General features: G+C 45.8%; 1 protein-coding gene across 12 annotated transcripts in view; it reads right to left on the minus strand.

Moving 5' to 3' along the window:
* Positions 1-951: 951 nt before the first annotated feature.
* EPB41 (erythrocyte membrane protein band 4.1) overlaps positions 952-15,954 on the minus strand; it is a 172,610-nt gene continuing 157,607 nt past the window's right edge. For 7 of the 12 annotated variants that reach the window (XM_046661587.1, XM_046661592.1, XM_046661586.1 and 4 more), the window contains 5 exons: positions 10,730-10,858; positions 6,190-6,291; positions 4,734-4,814; positions 1,775-1,879; positions 952-1,085 (listed from right to left, as the gene is read on the minus strand). In XM_046661587.1, coding sequence (XP_046517543.1) covers positions 1,781-1,879; positions 4,734-4,814; positions 6,190-6,291; positions 10,730-10,858 — 411 coding nt within the window. In that variant the 3' untranslated portion in view covers positions 952-1,085; positions 1,775-1,780. Of the gene's footprint in view, positions 1,086-1,774; positions 1,880-4,733; positions 4,815-6,189; positions 6,292-10,729; positions 10,859-12,043; positions 12,494-15,954 lie in introns of all 12 variants that reach the window. The other 5 variants (XM_046661588.1, XM_046661579.1, XM_046661581.1 and 2 more) reach the window with 2 other exon arrangements.

The following is a 15,954-nucleotide window of genomic DNA, read 5'->3' on the forward strand; positions in this document are numbered from 1 at the left end:
CTGTAGGCAGGTGCCGGTGAGAAGAAAGGGCGAGAACACAAGCTCCTCTCGGAACCACGTTCCCGAGCGCCCCAGGATTAAAGAAAGAGGCCCAGGGCTGGTCTCCTGGAGACACTTCTTAGCAGGATCTGACTGAGGTGAACCCCACCATCCCGTGTGAGGTGCACGTTCCCAGAACTAGAAAACCTTTTTAAAAAACTCATTAACTTTCCTTGCCCAAAATACCACTAAAAATGTGCCATTAGAGCTTTTGGCCAAAAGTGCCTATTTTCCCGTGAGTTTTGGTCTCCTGAGATGGGAGGTGGGGAGCACTCAAGAGCCTCTGCTTCCGAGGAGGTAAAGGGGAGGGCGGGCAGGACGGCGAAGGCCACCGATATGGTCAAACATTCACAGTATCAGATCTATCTGAAGCAGCTTCTTACGTCTTTGATCTCAAGAAGCTCCAGAAAGAAAGAACAGGGAGGAGGAAGGAAAAACAATACTACATTCTCAGCAGAGGTCTCTGCCTCACCAAAACCACCCTCAACAGAGGGACAGGGGCAGTTTCCTGGGGTCTGTGGGTCAGGGCAGCCGCCCTGCCTGACGTGGGAGAGTCACGTCGCTGGCTCTGAGAAAGGGCTGGTGTGAGAAGTTCTGCTTCCATCCCAAGGGCACACACAAGAGGTGGCACGGGGGAGCCTCGTTAAGCTGGCTTTGGCCCCAACCCAGCTGACAGAGTCTTGGGAGGATTTCTCGAAGAATTCTGTGGACCCTGTCAGTATCTGGGTTGGAAAGAAACGGGGAGAGGCTAGGCTGAGGAGGATACTAACCACCCGATAAAAAACAAAAAGATCTTTAAAAACTGTCCACAGAGTGAAAGGCTGAACAATTTCTGGTATCACAATATAGAAAAGGTATTCAAAAGAATCACTGATATCTAGAAGATTCTCTCAGTATAAACTCCAAATAGAAAATGAAATTAATTTCCTAGTGATTTAGAATAATCTGGAAAGTCTGAAGTCTGACTATTGCAGGTTAGCTTCTTCATCGTTTTGCTGGTTTTCTCTCGGATGGGACACAGGCGGGGAGTTGGGGGAGGATAGTTCCTAGAGGGAAGAAAGAGGCAAAAATTTTTAAATCCTGCAACAAGGACAGCTACCCAGTCCCACTGCTAAGTTCTTGTGGCCACAAGTGACAATCAGGGCCTGTGCAGTTTTACAGGGCCCAGTCCTACATGGTGACTGATGGCTTCTTCAGGTCGCTTGTGAACGACCTTCAGGCACGAATTTATCTGGATCCCTGGCTCCCAAAACGCAGCTACCCTGCTTCCAGCTCTCTACTCTGGCTCCAGAGCTGCAGCCGTTTCTCCCATCCCCCTACCCCCCATTCCCAGAGAGCCCGGCCCACTCTTGGTTTGGTCCCCCCCTCCGGCCCTCCCAGGTTCAGGTCAGAGATGCCGGTGAGGGCAGAGAGCAGAGGGAAGAGGGGGAGGGAACGTAGAGAAGCAGGAGGATGCCGGAAGATCCAGGGGGTGTGTGGGAGTTTACACCCACATTTGGGGGAAGCCCCCGACCCCCAGCGGGCACTGCAAGGGCGGGAGGACACGAGGAGACCGAGCTGCACAGTCGCAGCCAGATACTAACAACCTCCCCATCACCCGCATCAGCCTCTCCGCGCCTGCACGGTGCTGTGCCCCCAGTCTAGGCGACGGCTCCTGGAGAGGCCAGGGTCCCGTCCAGTGCTTGCTGAGGCAGGGACAGTGAGCACCCCCCACCCCGGCAGGAACAGCTCGTACCTGAGCTCACTCCTCAGAGATTTCGGTCTCCTGGTGGACGACCACCTTGGTCACTGACATGTCTGGGTGCTGCTCCTTCGCCTCCTTGATGGCCTGCACGAGGACCTGAGGAAGGCAGAAACAAAGCCCACCGGGCAAGGAAGGCGGGGGTCACAGGACATCATCTCTCTGGCAAACTCAACCCTTTGGTCTGCAGTACCAGAGCAGCACTGGGGCCAAGCGAAGCTGAATGACCTTACCCACCGTGTCCTGCCTCGGGAGGCTCCTGGGCCGGAACACAGAGACAGGGAAGGTGGGAGCTGTCTTCGAGGAATCAGAGAGGGACTTGAGGGGTGAGAGCTGCACCTGCCTGCACAGGGCTGGGAGGATTCACTCAAGAAGTGAGTCTAAAGGGCCAAGCACAATCTGTGTTCAAGAGAAGGTAACCGGGAAGTTCAGGACAGGGGAGGAGAGTAAAGCAGGGTCCTACAAAAGGAAGAGACTAAAGTAGAGACGAGAAAGGAACGAAGAGTGGGAAGACCTGTTATACACCATGCACTGGCCTGAGCACATTACCTATTATTATTCACTTAATTTTCACAACAACCCAAGGAATTAGGGTAGTATCATTATTTCCATTTTGTTTGTTTGTTTGTTTTGAGGAAGATTAGCCCTGAGCTCACATCTGCTGCCAATCCTCCTCTTTTTGCTGAGGAAGACTGGCCCTGAGCTAACATCCGTGCCCATCTTCCTCTACTTTATACGTAGGACGGCTGCCACAGCATGGCTTGCCACACGATGCTATGTCTGCACCCGAGATCCCAAATGGCAAACCCCGGGCCGCCGAAGTGGAATGTGCAAACTTAACTGCTGTGCCACCGGGCTGGCCCCCATTATTTCTGTTTTATAGACAAGGAAACTGAGGTTCAGTGGTTAAAGTGCTTAATGTTTCACAGCTAGCAGTAATGCAACAGGGATTTTCACTTAAGTCCGTCAGACTTTCCTCTTTACCACACTGTCTTTCAGTTTTGGGGGGGCATCTGTTTTAGCATCTGGAGGAGTTTTGATCATTTTAGAAAAGCAAGAGGGAGCAGAGGGAAAGTCAAAGAAGAGCAATGATACCACTACTCTCCCTGGGCTGCACATCTCTGAGCCTAAAGCTCAGAGCACCCCAAGGAGGAGAGCTCCACACAGTCTTTGGGGGATGGTGGCATGGGGCTTCTCAGAGACAGGCCCCCTATCAAGAAGGACTCTAGCTGGATCTGACCAGCTGACTGTGGACCCTGGCTCTTAAGAACCATTCCCTAGGAGGGACAAGGGAAGAAGGGAAATTCCTCTTTTGGTCTCTTGACTACGTGAAAGCCATGCTCCGTGCTCATCCTCCCTGATCCTGTGCTCAGCTCACCTGCTCACGCTTCAAGGCCCAGCCTGAGCCGCCCCTTTCGTTAATGTGGCCCACACCTCTCTCTCTCTGAAGCCTGTACCCCACTACCTCTCCTGAGCAGTCCTTCTTAAAGTGCCTCCCTCCCCATCCAGACTGCACCATATCTCATCGTTCCACGGATCCCTCCGTACCTAGGAGACCTGAGGGACACTGGAGCATCTGTCTGAGCTGTCAAGTGTGCTTGTCCCTTTGTCACAACAACTCTGAAAGAAACCTATGATTGTCTTTATTTTACAGATGGTCAAACTATAGCTCAAGAAGTAAAATAACTTGCTCAAGGGCAAGTCGCCAGCAAGTTGCAGAGTCAGGATTCAACCCCGGTCTGTCTCACTCCAAACCCAAAACCCCTTCCCAGCCCGCCGCTCTTGCCGTCCAGCACTGACAGCACACAGCAGGGGCTCTAATCACACCGCGTCGCGTGGGTGGGTGCTGGCTGGTGATGCAGCAGGACCCACTGAGCCGGGCAAACCGGCTGCAAGGGCTTCCGCCTGGTCTTCGCAGCCCTGTTGCGGGGCCCCTGAGCCGGGCATCCTCAGCTGTGAGCCTCAGCCCTGCTCCCGAGGCCCTCCCAGCACTGCAGCTTACTCTGACTTTCTTTTTTTAAGGCACTCGGCACATCAGCATAAAGGCCACAGAATTACTGCTCCAGCACTGCTGTCAATGATTCCAGAAGCATTTGCATGCAGCCTCTTCCACCCCCTCTTCTCTGCAGCCTCACTGTTCTAACCTCACCCAGCAGAGAGAGAATTGGGAACATTAATCCTGACCTTATTATTTGCTAATTGCTTGTAGCACACAATTAGCACCTAATTAATATAAAAACATAGAATTTTAGCACTCAGAAGGACCCAGCAATTATCTAGATCAACCTACTCTCTTTTCAGAGGGGAAAAAAAATTCAGAGGTAAAGTGATTTGTCCAAGGTCACACGGCAAGTTAGTGATGGATCGAGGACAGAAGTCAAGTTCCAAGTCTCCTGACTTCCACACCATCCCACTGTGCTCCGTCTAGGTGTCTCCTCAGCTCCGACAGCCCCGAGGGCAGACAGCACAGCTTCCTGTGTTTGATGTCTCCCGCTGTCTCGAGCACAGATTTACGTGCACAACAGCCCCTGCAGAGCCACAGTGCCAACCACTTGGAGCCCACCATGTGCCACACGCCGTCATCCCACATCTCACTTGATTCTCACAAAAACCTTGAGAGGAAGATGCTCTAATGCCCATCTTGTAGACAAGGAACTGGAGGCCCAGAGAGTTAAGAGCTAGTCTATGGTAAGAACGAGAATTTGAACCCAAGTCTCTGAGCCTAAAGCCCGTGTTCTTTCCATTTCATTTCCTTGCTTCCTCAGTCTGCGGCCCCCACCCCACAGGCCTCTGAGGTCTGATTCCTGTTGTCCTTCTCGATTAAGAGCTAGAGTAGCCGAGGGGGCTCTTTGGAGATGAAGCTGGCAGAGGCGTCTTGCAAGCCGACTCCTGCACCCATCAATCTTCCTGCCCACAGAGCCCTCCCGTGCCAGAGTGCCCTCAGCCTTCCCACCTGATCATGGTCGATGTCGGCATCTCCGGTGATCACAATTCTCTTTTCAATCCGGGTCTCTGAGATCCCACCTTTTACAGTCTGAAACCAAAGGGAGGGGGTCATATGAGAAAGAAAGAAAAAAAACGGGAAACAACAAGAGATTATTGTGAAAGCTCCACTCCACATTTTAATCTGCTGCTGGGTACCGGAGAGGATAGCTTTCTCACCCACTTGTCCAGTCTTGGCTGGACCTGCTAAAATGAGCATGCCTCTAGCCCCTTGGATTGCCAAGAAAATTTTTTTTTTTTTGAGGAAGATCAGCCCTGAGCTAACATCTGCTGCCAATCCTCCTCTTTTTGCTGAGGAAGACTGGCCCTGAGCCAACATCGGTGCCCATCTTCCTCTACTTTATATGTGGGACGCCTGCCACAGCATGGTTTGCCAAACGGTGCCATGTCCGCACCCAGGATCCGAACCGGTGAACCCCGGGCCACCGAGAAGCGGAACATGTACACTTAACCCCTAAAATCTTTAATAAGCTAAAACAGAAAGTCACAATTCTCTATTTATCTACTTTTCCCTTCTTCTTCCTCCCAAACACCATGGAAATTCAGTGAGTGAACAAAAGATAGGTGGGGTTTTTTTTGCCCTTTTCCTATATATTTTATTTGATTGTTTGCAAGAGGAAAACAATCAGAAGACTATGAACACAAATGTCATAGAGATTGAAATGAGGCTCTTTGTTTTAAAGCATTTTCCTATTATTGATGTCAAGAGATTGTCAAATGAGCCCCTCGGGTGGGCAGGTTTCCCTGCTTGCAGCTGAGGAAAACCACGGTCCAGACACATTAAGTAACTGACTTGCAGTCGCCTGTGTGTTGACGAAGAGCCTGGTCAGGAATCGAGATTTCTCACTTACAAGAAAACGCATTTGCCTATAGAGTTACAGCAAATATGGATTGTCCCTGATTTTCTGGGAGTAGTTCCAATTTTATATACTTTGTCCTTCTTGCTCCTATAAACAATATTCTAACAATTCCAATATTTCGGCCCCTAAACTATAGTTCCCATGGCCTTGACCCTTATGATATGACATAAAAATTCTTTGTCAGACCTTGAGTTCTGATTTTTGGCTTGGAAAATACGGTTTGATAATAATACCAACAATACCTGCCCTTAAACTGACTTTTTAAACTTACCTCCACAGCCAGATAGGGGACTCCCTGACCAGAGACTGATAACATGTAAAGAGAACAAGCACATGCGGCTTCCTGAGATGACTGAGTGGGCGGGGTCACTCCCAGGCTGACTGCTGGGGAAAGCAGCAGGGCCTTTCCAGAGGGACACTGGGACAATTTGGCTCAGAGGGATGGAGTGGAAAACCCTTGCTTATGGACTGGGGTCATTTTTGCAGAGAGGCAGCAAGCTTGGCATGCCGCTAGATTCTAGAAGGACGTTCTGGCTGGTCTGTTACCTTGGTAATTTGAGTTGTGGTGGTGCTGCTTGTGGTCTCAGATGTGATGGTCTGTGCACTCAGCAAGACTCCCGGGTCCAGGTCCCCATTGCTGTCATCAGTCTGCAGAAGGAAACACAACCCTTCATCATTTCTCTCAGGAAGCCCGTGGGCAAATGTTGCAGGATGCAACTGTGCTCTTCGGCCGTACATTCTAAAGCAAAACCTGATTCCCTTACAGGGGTCTCTTAATTAACAAATAAAACAAATCCCCTTCTAAAACAGTTGGATGGGCCCAGTTTCCTTAGCATTGGGTCAGGGATAGATGTGGACTGGAAAAAGGGGGCAGGAGAGTAGCCACAGGTTCCACAAGAGTGTCAATAACTAGGCACATGTGTACAGCATTTTATAGTTCACAAATGGCTTTCAAAACATCATCTTTTTTGATGCTCACACAAGTCCTACGAAATAAATAGGAAGGGCAGGGACTTCTTAGCACTCCTAGGTAAGACTCACGCTCAGAGAAGGTGAATGATTTGCCCAAGGACTCAAAACTAACAAGTGGGAGTTGTCCTCTCTACACGTCTGGAGCTCTTTACATATCACCCAAGGCAGGAAAGGTGTAAACTCTTAGTTGCTAAAGCACAGGTAGGTTCTGAATCATAGGGTAGAACTTTCCAGAAAGGACCAGGAAAGGTCCTTGCTGGGGCTTAAGGGGCCAAGGAATCTCAGGCTATCTTCTCTGAAGATTGAGATGGGAGACTGGAGCAGAGCAAACGAGGGAGGAAATATCCCTTTAGGGCACAGTGGAAGGAAATATATCTATCTCAATGACATTTCTGACAACAAAACTCTTATTGAAATGGATGCTCTTGATCATAGCAGGGGCTGACAAGTATTTAAAATGCCAGGCTATGCAACAAATCTGTACAGTTACAGAGAACAAGGGCTGGAGCTACTTCTTGTTTCTCTGGACTTCACCATATTAAAACAAACATATTATGACCAGGCTTAGAAATAACATTAGCAAAAGGAAAGAGAGACAGTTGGCAGGGGCCAAACTCAAACTAAGGAACACTTATCAGCAACCATGTGGGCCATCAGGAGACTCAGAGCTGCTATAACCTCAGGACCAAGGTGGGAACAAACAAGAACAGGAGGACGGATATCTCATTGTAGTTTTGATTTCTACAGGGTTCTTTATGAAAATATAATTGCAGTTCTCTAATCCCCTCTGAGTCGGTGTACAGTATCTGTGTCTACATATTACTTATACCATATTGCACTGTGCTTTTTCATTTACCAATTTATCACATAGATTATTCCCAAAAAGCTGTTTTCTGGTATTTACTTTTTTAAAAAATTATCGTATTGAGGTCATATTGGCTTGTAACGTTGTGTCCATCTCAGGCGCACATTGTTATCTTTCAGTTTCTGTGTAGACTGCATCGTGTTCACCACCAACAGTCTAGTTTCATCCGTCGCTGTTCACGTGTCTCCTTACCCCTTTTACCCTCCCCCTACTCCAGAAGCTTTTTTAATAGCTGCATAGACTTCCCTTAATTGGAGGTACCATAATTTATTTAACCTGTTCCCTCTTGATGGCCATTTAAGGCTGCTTCCATGGAAGTGACAACTTAGATTGAAATGCATGTCCTGAAATGCACATTTTATCTGCATTACTTCATTTATTCCACACAACAACCTTATTAGGTAGAACTATTATTAGGCCCATTTTACAAGTGAGGAAGCGGAGGCACAGAGCGCTTCAGGACCTTGACTGCACACTAGCAAGTGATGAAGCAGCTCCAAACCCAGGAAATCTGAGTCCGAAATCAACACTTTTCCCCACCACATACTCCACTGTCTAGCATCAAAAATAAGAAGTAATTTGTATCTTGGCGACCTGTTTAAGCCTGATTAAAATGAAACAAAGACGGATGTACAACCATATAATATACTAACAGCTACCATTTTTGAGTAGCTGCTATGTGCCAGGCAAATATTATCTTTATCTCAATACCTTTATAAATACATTTTTCAGAAGAGAAAACTAAGCCTCAAAGAGGTTACGTGACTTGCCAAAGGTCACAAACTAGCGACTACTGGGATTAAGATCCAAGTCCCCCTAACTCCAAAGCCCACAGGCTTCATCGAGCCCATTACGCTGCTTCCATCTTTCTTACATGTTAGGAGATTCAAAAATGACTGCCTCCTTTTCCCTTGTCTGTAAGGGCTACACTCAAACCACGCGGGCTTCTGCGGATAGGGCGGCCCTAATGACTTCTGTGCACATGCTGAAAAACTTCAAAATGGAGTACAGGAAATGGCAGTCTCCCGCCCACTCCTGACCACAGACCTGCAGCCCCTGTCTCCTGCATCAGAGGCCACACTGGTTTTTGTTTTCTGAGTCCCCATTCAGAGATAGTACATTCATATACAAGCTTCTGCAGACACAGCTGTACATACATCCCTCTTCCCTCCCATAAACAGTAGCATACCATTTATACCATATTGCACTGCGCTTTTTCATTTACCAGTTTATCATACAGATTATTCCCACCAGAAGCTTTTCTCAATAGCTGCACAGAATTCCCTTAATCGGATGTACCATAATTTATTTAACTTGTTCCATATCGATAGACGGGTTGTTTCCATGGTAGTGACAACTTAAAGGGTTCCCTCCCATATGCAAATAACTCTTTCCTACATCCTCTAATAGTGTGCACAATCTTAAAGCGATTTCCTCTTCCTTCTTTTTCAGGCCCCTTCACTGCCAAGTCCTGTTCATTCATTCCTGTCTCTCTTGACACAGCTCTTTTTTCTCATTTCCTCAGGCTACACTTCGGTTCTTTACAAGCATCTCCCAGACGCACTCTAGCCTTATTCTTGCCTCCAGGCATCCCCTACTTTAATGTATTCAGCACCCATCTTCCAAAATCATTGCTTTAGTTACGTCACTTTATCACCACTGCTAAAAAACTGTAAGCAACCTCTCATTATTTACTAAACTCAAATTCCACACTCTAGCGCAGCAGGGAGAGAAAGGGGAAGCATACGAACATGAACTGAATGAACGTCTGTGAAAGCGCCAAGTGCTTTACAGACATCATTTCACCGATCCTCCCCCAGATCTCGCAGTGGTGGGAGTATCATGCCCCTTTTTACAGCCGAGGACCCAGGGGCTTAGAGAGATCAGCGATTTGTTTCAACTTCTCCAGCCAGTACATGGTTGACCTAGGATACACATTTTATTGGTCTAATTGCAAAGCACATGCTTTTAACTGGCATGCTACACTATTTCCTACCGGGAGAGATCACCCAGTTAGTGGTGATGTGAGGAGCAACTGAAAGGACTCAGGTGAAATCACCCAGCCAGAGCTGCACGTGGCTGCCTCCTTCCCGTCTTGCAGGCTTCAGCCAAAACGCCATCTCCTCAGAGTGGATTTTCCTGACTATTCTAGCCCCAAGGTAGCAACCTTTCACATAATCCCATTTTGTCTAACTCTTTACCCTATTTTAGTTTCCTTTTCTGTTTTGTCTTTGTTGAGGGAAGATTTGCCCTGAGCTAACATCTGCTGCCAACATTCCTCTTTTTGTATGTGAGCTGCCACCACAGCATGGCCATTAACAGAAGAGTGATGTAGGTCTGCGCCCGGGCACCAAACCTGGGCCGCCAAAGCGGAGCGCGCCGAACTTGACCACCAGGCCACTGGGGCTGGCCCCTATTTTAGTGTCTTAGTAGCACTTACAACTCTCTGAAATGTATACATTTGTTTATGTGTTTTATGGCCCATCTCTCCCGACGAGAATGTAAGTTCCAGGGGGCAGGGCCTGTGTCTGCCTTGTACACTGCTGAGGCCAAATATATAAATACTCAACAAACACTTGTTGCAGGAATGAATTAACAGCTCAGTTTATACAGGGAAAGGTTTTCTTACTTTTGGCTTCTGTGAATAAAAAAAGAAAAAAAAAAATTCAACATAAGCAACCCCAGCTCATTCGAATTACCAACAAGAAGGAGAAATTTTACTGAAAGTGGGAGGTAAACACAAATTTTAAATCCTTGAATTCTTATGTGATTTTAAACTTAATTTAATTGTAATAAATTGATTATAATTATCACATCTGTGATTAGTTATGCTTTCGGGCATGGTGCTCAAGCTGATTCCATACAGTACTGTATCTTATATAATCTTCACAACCAAATCATGAGGTAGATACAAACATCACGTGGGGTGGAGATAGGGCATCAAGGCTCAGAGAGGTTCAATTACTGCTTAAGTTAGTAAATGGAGGAGCCAGGACCTGAACTCAGGCTTGCTTGGCCCAAAACCCATGTTCTGAATCACTATACTAGACCTAACTGAATTGGGTGGACATAAGCAATCAGATCCAAGAGAACTTTGCTCTTAATAAAGTATTCTGGGACACCCGTAAAAAGAACTGCCCCAGGAAAGCCTAGCATTATTTGCAGCAAATGATTAGAAACCTTGTGAAGAAAGGGTATTTATTGCATTTACTTCAGTCTTCGGTTCTGAAACATCAAACTGTGTCCTACCTGGGCAGCCTCGTAGGTGATGGTCTTGGTCTCAGTGTGGACAATAGGGACATCTTTGGTTGGGATTTCACTTTTCACAGCATTGGCAGTATCTGAGATGGTGACGGTCTGAGTCTTCACCAGGGGAGGCTGTGAAGCAGAAATGCAATAGAGTTACCGGAGTCTTCTGAAGGCTGTGGAGAACTAATCTGACATTGATCTGATCAAAGTGATAGCTCTAATCAAGCAAAGCCCAGCTCAATCTTTGCCCAAGACTTGGACACTATTCCAAAGCCGGACAAGGTGTCAGCTCAGGAGGGATATTAAAGCACCGCATTACTGTAATCGCTTTCATATGCTTAATGGAAAGCGAAAAGACCACACAGTTATGATCAGTGATATAAAACACTTCAGACTGACCTTCAGAATTTGCATATAAAACTACTTGCCAAATAGCAGTCATTTTTGTTTGTCCTTGTGACTGTACCAATATAATTAAGAAAATCAGCCGCATTTCCTCTACTAAGTACAAATGGTACAGGGAACAGTAGTGGCATTGGAAGGCATTACCTTGGAATTCATTAACTTCTTTCAAATCAATGTCAGAAATTCACTTTGGAGTAATTGAGAAGAAACAGTATTTGGAAAACTGGAAAGAAAATAATCAGTTCTACCACCACCTGGTGATTAATTTCAGAATGAACGTTAGTGGAATATCAAAGGCCTCTTGTCCATCAGCTCACCTTCCCCAACACTATAAAATCACCCTAAAACTACCATTTGATTGTGATAAAGTTAATGGCCATCCACCTCAGCACAGGAGATTAGTGCCTACGATTAGGCAAGCCCCGGTGAGTGGGGTCAGCGGGAGTGGTGGGCTGAACTATGTGGCTACGATACATAAAGAATTATTTGGGGCCTGAAATCTCATAAAAAAATCAGTTACCCTTTTGACTAAGCATTTGAATTGTTTGAGCACGGCCTCAGAACACTGAAGGCTTCTCAACACAGAAGTCTCAGAAACTCACCTCTTCACACAGCCCACACTTGAGCAAGGAAAAGAGGAACACACACCAGCTTTATAAAGACAAACAGCTGGAGTTTATCCCCAAGAGTTTTGTTACGTCATCAGGGGAGGAAGCATTTCTAGCCACGGAGTTAACTCCTCTGAATAAACGTCTTTGTAGTAACCCAGGGCTTCAGTTTTTATTCTGTGATTTTGAACAAAGCAGAGAGGCTACTGGCCTCACCACCACCACCACCTCCTCCACAGACCAGATTCTGGCCCTCTCCCAAAGCGAGTCAGTAGACCCATGTCACTGAATCAGTTACTACCTGGAAACTTCGAATGAGGGTGGGGAACTGGTTACCCACACGGGAGTCAAGAAACGATCCATTTTGCTTTCCAAGTGGCTCTCTTGGTGTAACATGTTCTTCACTACTCTCTGCCTTTTTTCCACCAAGTTGCCGCTGAGAGGAAGCTGGTGACACTGAGAACTCTAAGGCACTGGCCTGATCCTCTACTCCCACACATTCCCCACTGGGGCCTCTGGGTATTTCCTTAATATCAAGACAGCCAGCTGCCCCCTGCTCCTTCTCTTCTGTCTCCTTGCTGCTTATGGAGAGGGAGCCAAAGTCAAAGCTTTGTGGAGACTCCGACGGGGCGGTCATTTGGCTCTTGCTAGGAATTACTGAATGCTTGGGGCCCTCCCAGTCTGAGTCAGGGTTGGTAGATGGCCCCTTTGTCACAGCAGCCACCTCCTCTGTGTGAATGCCATTTATATTCTACAAATGAATGAACACATACAAAAGCAAGAAGATTAGGAATAAGTGGGACATATAGGGAAGTCTGAGAACAAACAATGATTTTTTTTTAAATAATTTTTTCTTTTTGAGGAAGATTAGCCCTGAGCTAACATCCGCTACCACTCCTCCTCTTTTTGCTGAGGAAGACTGGCCCTGAGCTAACATTCGTGCCCATCTTCCTCTACTTTTATATGTGAGATGCCTACCACAGCATGGCTTGCCAAGCAGTGCCATGTCCGCACCCGGGATCTGAACCGGCAAACCCTGGGCCCCGAAGCGGAATGTGCACACTTAACCGCTGTGCCACCAGGCTGGCCCCCCAACAATGATTTTTAAGAGGCCTCAAAAATATTAATACTAATATAAACCAGGAATCTTAGCTCCTAACCTGGTCAAAAGGAAGAAGTGCTGTTCACTAAACATGTTAGCAGCTTAAGCAGTTCCAACCTCCTCTTGGTCATATTGTTACAACATCGTTAATCTGAGAAATAATTTCGCTGTGCCTCACACAGTACCAAGCACTTCGTATGACTACGGTCTTCCCCATATAACACACAGTCTTCACACTTAAAGGAGTTATTTTGCCATTCCTAATACCTAACTTATTACTATGCACCGGGCACAATGCAATTTGAGTCAATCAAAACATATTCTTGAGGAAGCCTGATCAGGTTGACAAATGTTTCATTTCTCTAAGCCATATGTATCATCCTACTAGCCCCTAAGGGAGAAGCTAAAATTTAGACTTCGGTTGGTGGGGGTATAGAAGCTGAGTACATCCAGCACAGACTTAATCCAATCATTGTCGTGGAATTAAATGTAAGAGAAAAATAGTGAAACATCTCTTTGTAAACAGAATAAAAGTGATCCAGCAGCTGAGATGTATTTCTTCACAGATGAATGACATGCTATCGCCAACTCTTAACAGAAATAAATCCTGGAAATACAGACAGTTCCCTCCTGGGCTAAATGCCTCACACCACAGGAAAAACAGATCTAAAATAAGTATTTCCAAGAGAATGTGGTTGAGAGCATAATATCACAGTAGACGGACCTAAGGTGCTGTAGGCGGGAGAAGGAAGGGATTCACACTAGTAGGAAAAGAGGATGAACCATTTGAAAAATGAACAATCTAACAGAAGTCAAATGTCAAGAAAAGTAACAAGTGCATGTACTCACCAGAAAGCTGTAAATAAGCCCACTCGGGCCTGAAATTTGGGGAAGACCAATTTACCACATTACATACCACACAAGAACTTAATAACAGAAAGGGCTTCTTTTGAAAAGGTGCTCCTGGAGTAAATGACACATGCTTGGACCAGCTTACTCATTTTAGTACTCAAATCATGTTATATGTATCATATTTTTAAAAATCACAGCTGCTCCTTAACTTGTAAATCAGCCTACACTGTGATCAATCTAAACCAGTCCTCTATTAAGGCAAGAAAAGATGCACAGCACTCAAAAACTTCAGGCCAACTTTACTTCTAAGCCATCTTGAAACAGTCAACTAAAGAGCATCTCAAAGTGGCATCAGCTGAATTCAGATTAGGCAGGTCTCTCACTGATTGATTATGAAATTACTTAGGATATGAAAAAGGGAATTGAGAGATGACAACAGAAACTGTCTGCACATGTATCAGAGATACATAAAATATTCTTGCTAAGGGTATATGAATTTCTTCATATTTAAAATGAGACTAATACCTGGTTTGACTCAGGGTTCTGAAGATCAAATACAATATTATTGTAAATATAATACAGTAATTCACACTTTGTAAATTCTTAAGTACTACATGGATTCACTGAATTCAACCAACATTACGTGACCACCTATAATATGCTAGGCCTGGGGGACACCAGAATGAATCTGTTATTTATTAACACCCTGTACTACTTTGTAGGGGGCTTATTGCACCATTTCGAGTCAGACAAGCTGTTACAGAGCTGTCCAAAAATAGGTCAGCTGGTAATAAACAACTAGGCTTTCTCAGATTGTGATATGCAGCTCCAGCACTGTGAACAGCATATCCAAACCCAGTCACGTGGAGAGGAACTTCATGGCTTCTCCAAATAATTTTGTCCCAGCTGAGAAGGCTGATTAATATCCAGGAACATACCTAAGATAATCACGTAAGAGCCCATTTTATACCAGTCTGCTCAAGGGATAGGCGGTGGTCTGTCATCAAGAAACCGTTTGTGAATTACACATTGCTTAGGCCAGCATCGTCTGGCCCAAAGCTGCCTACTGCTGAGGAAAATTAGAGAGATCAATCATTTGTTTCAAAGCATGTACAGAGGAGACCAAAAGTAAAAGCTGTAGCCACAGTAATATCAATTCAACAAATACCTACTGATCACCTAATATGCGTTAGTCATTGGAAATAAAAGGAAAACTGATCACAGTTGGGTTGGATTACCATTTATAGCACTCCCACATATCAACCTCTCCAGTTGGCTCTGTTGTCCAGATCTCCTGGAAAAGACAGCCAACAACTTACTGGACATCCTCACAGGCATATGGAATGCAATATGCCCCAAACTAAACTCATCTCTGCTGCTGCCTGGACCCGCCACCGGAACTTCCTCCCTCAATTCTATTATATTGGTAAATGGCACCATCATCCACCCAGTCTTCCAAGCCAGAATCCTGAGGATCATCTTCAATGTCTTCCTTACACTCATCCATCACCCCCTGTAGATTTATATCATTAGGTCATTTCTGTTCTACTTTAATATCTCCCTTGTGTATCTGCTTGTCTCTGTTACCACATTTACTATCTTCATTCAGGCTCTTATAATGCCTTACCTAGGTTACTAATACTCTAAACAGCTTTTCTTCTTTCCTTTCTTCCTTCCGTCTCATCTCAAACCTTCCTTGAATGCATCCTCTATTCTGTTGCTAAAGTATTTCTTTTCTTTTCTTTTCTTTTTGAGGAAGATTAGCCCTGAGCTAACTGCTGCCAATCCTCCTCTTTTTCTGAGGAAGAGTGGCCCTGAGCGGACATCTGTGCCCATCTTCCTCTACTTTATATGTGGGATGCCTGCCACAGCATGGCTTGCTAAGTGGTGCCACGTATGCACCCCGGATCCAAACCAGCGAACCCCGGGCCACCAAAGCGGAACGTGTGAACTTAACTGCTGCGCCACCGGGCTGGCCCCTAAAGTATTTATTTCTAAAATGAAACACTGAAAATTCCTCTTTGCAGCTGGAAACTTCAGTGGTTCTTCATTGCCTTCTGCTTAAAGCTCAGATCCTTTAGTAACACATAGAAAATACTGTAAAATTTGACTCCTACCTCCCTCTCCAGCTTCACCCTGCTCCACCTCCACATACATCTTTCTCTTCATTAATTCAAAACTATTTGCAGTTGCTAGAACAGCGCATGCTTTCTTTTGCCTCCACACCTTTGTAAATATTGTCAATATTGCTCCTTCTG

Source organism: Equus quagga, chromosome 5, assembly GCF_021613505.1.
Source record: "Equus quagga isolate Etosha38 chromosome 5, UCLA_HA_Equagga_1.0, whole genome shotgun sequence".
Taxonomy (NCBI): domain Eukaryota; kingdom Metazoa; phylum Chordata; class Mammalia; order Perissodactyla; family Equidae; genus Equus; species Equus quagga.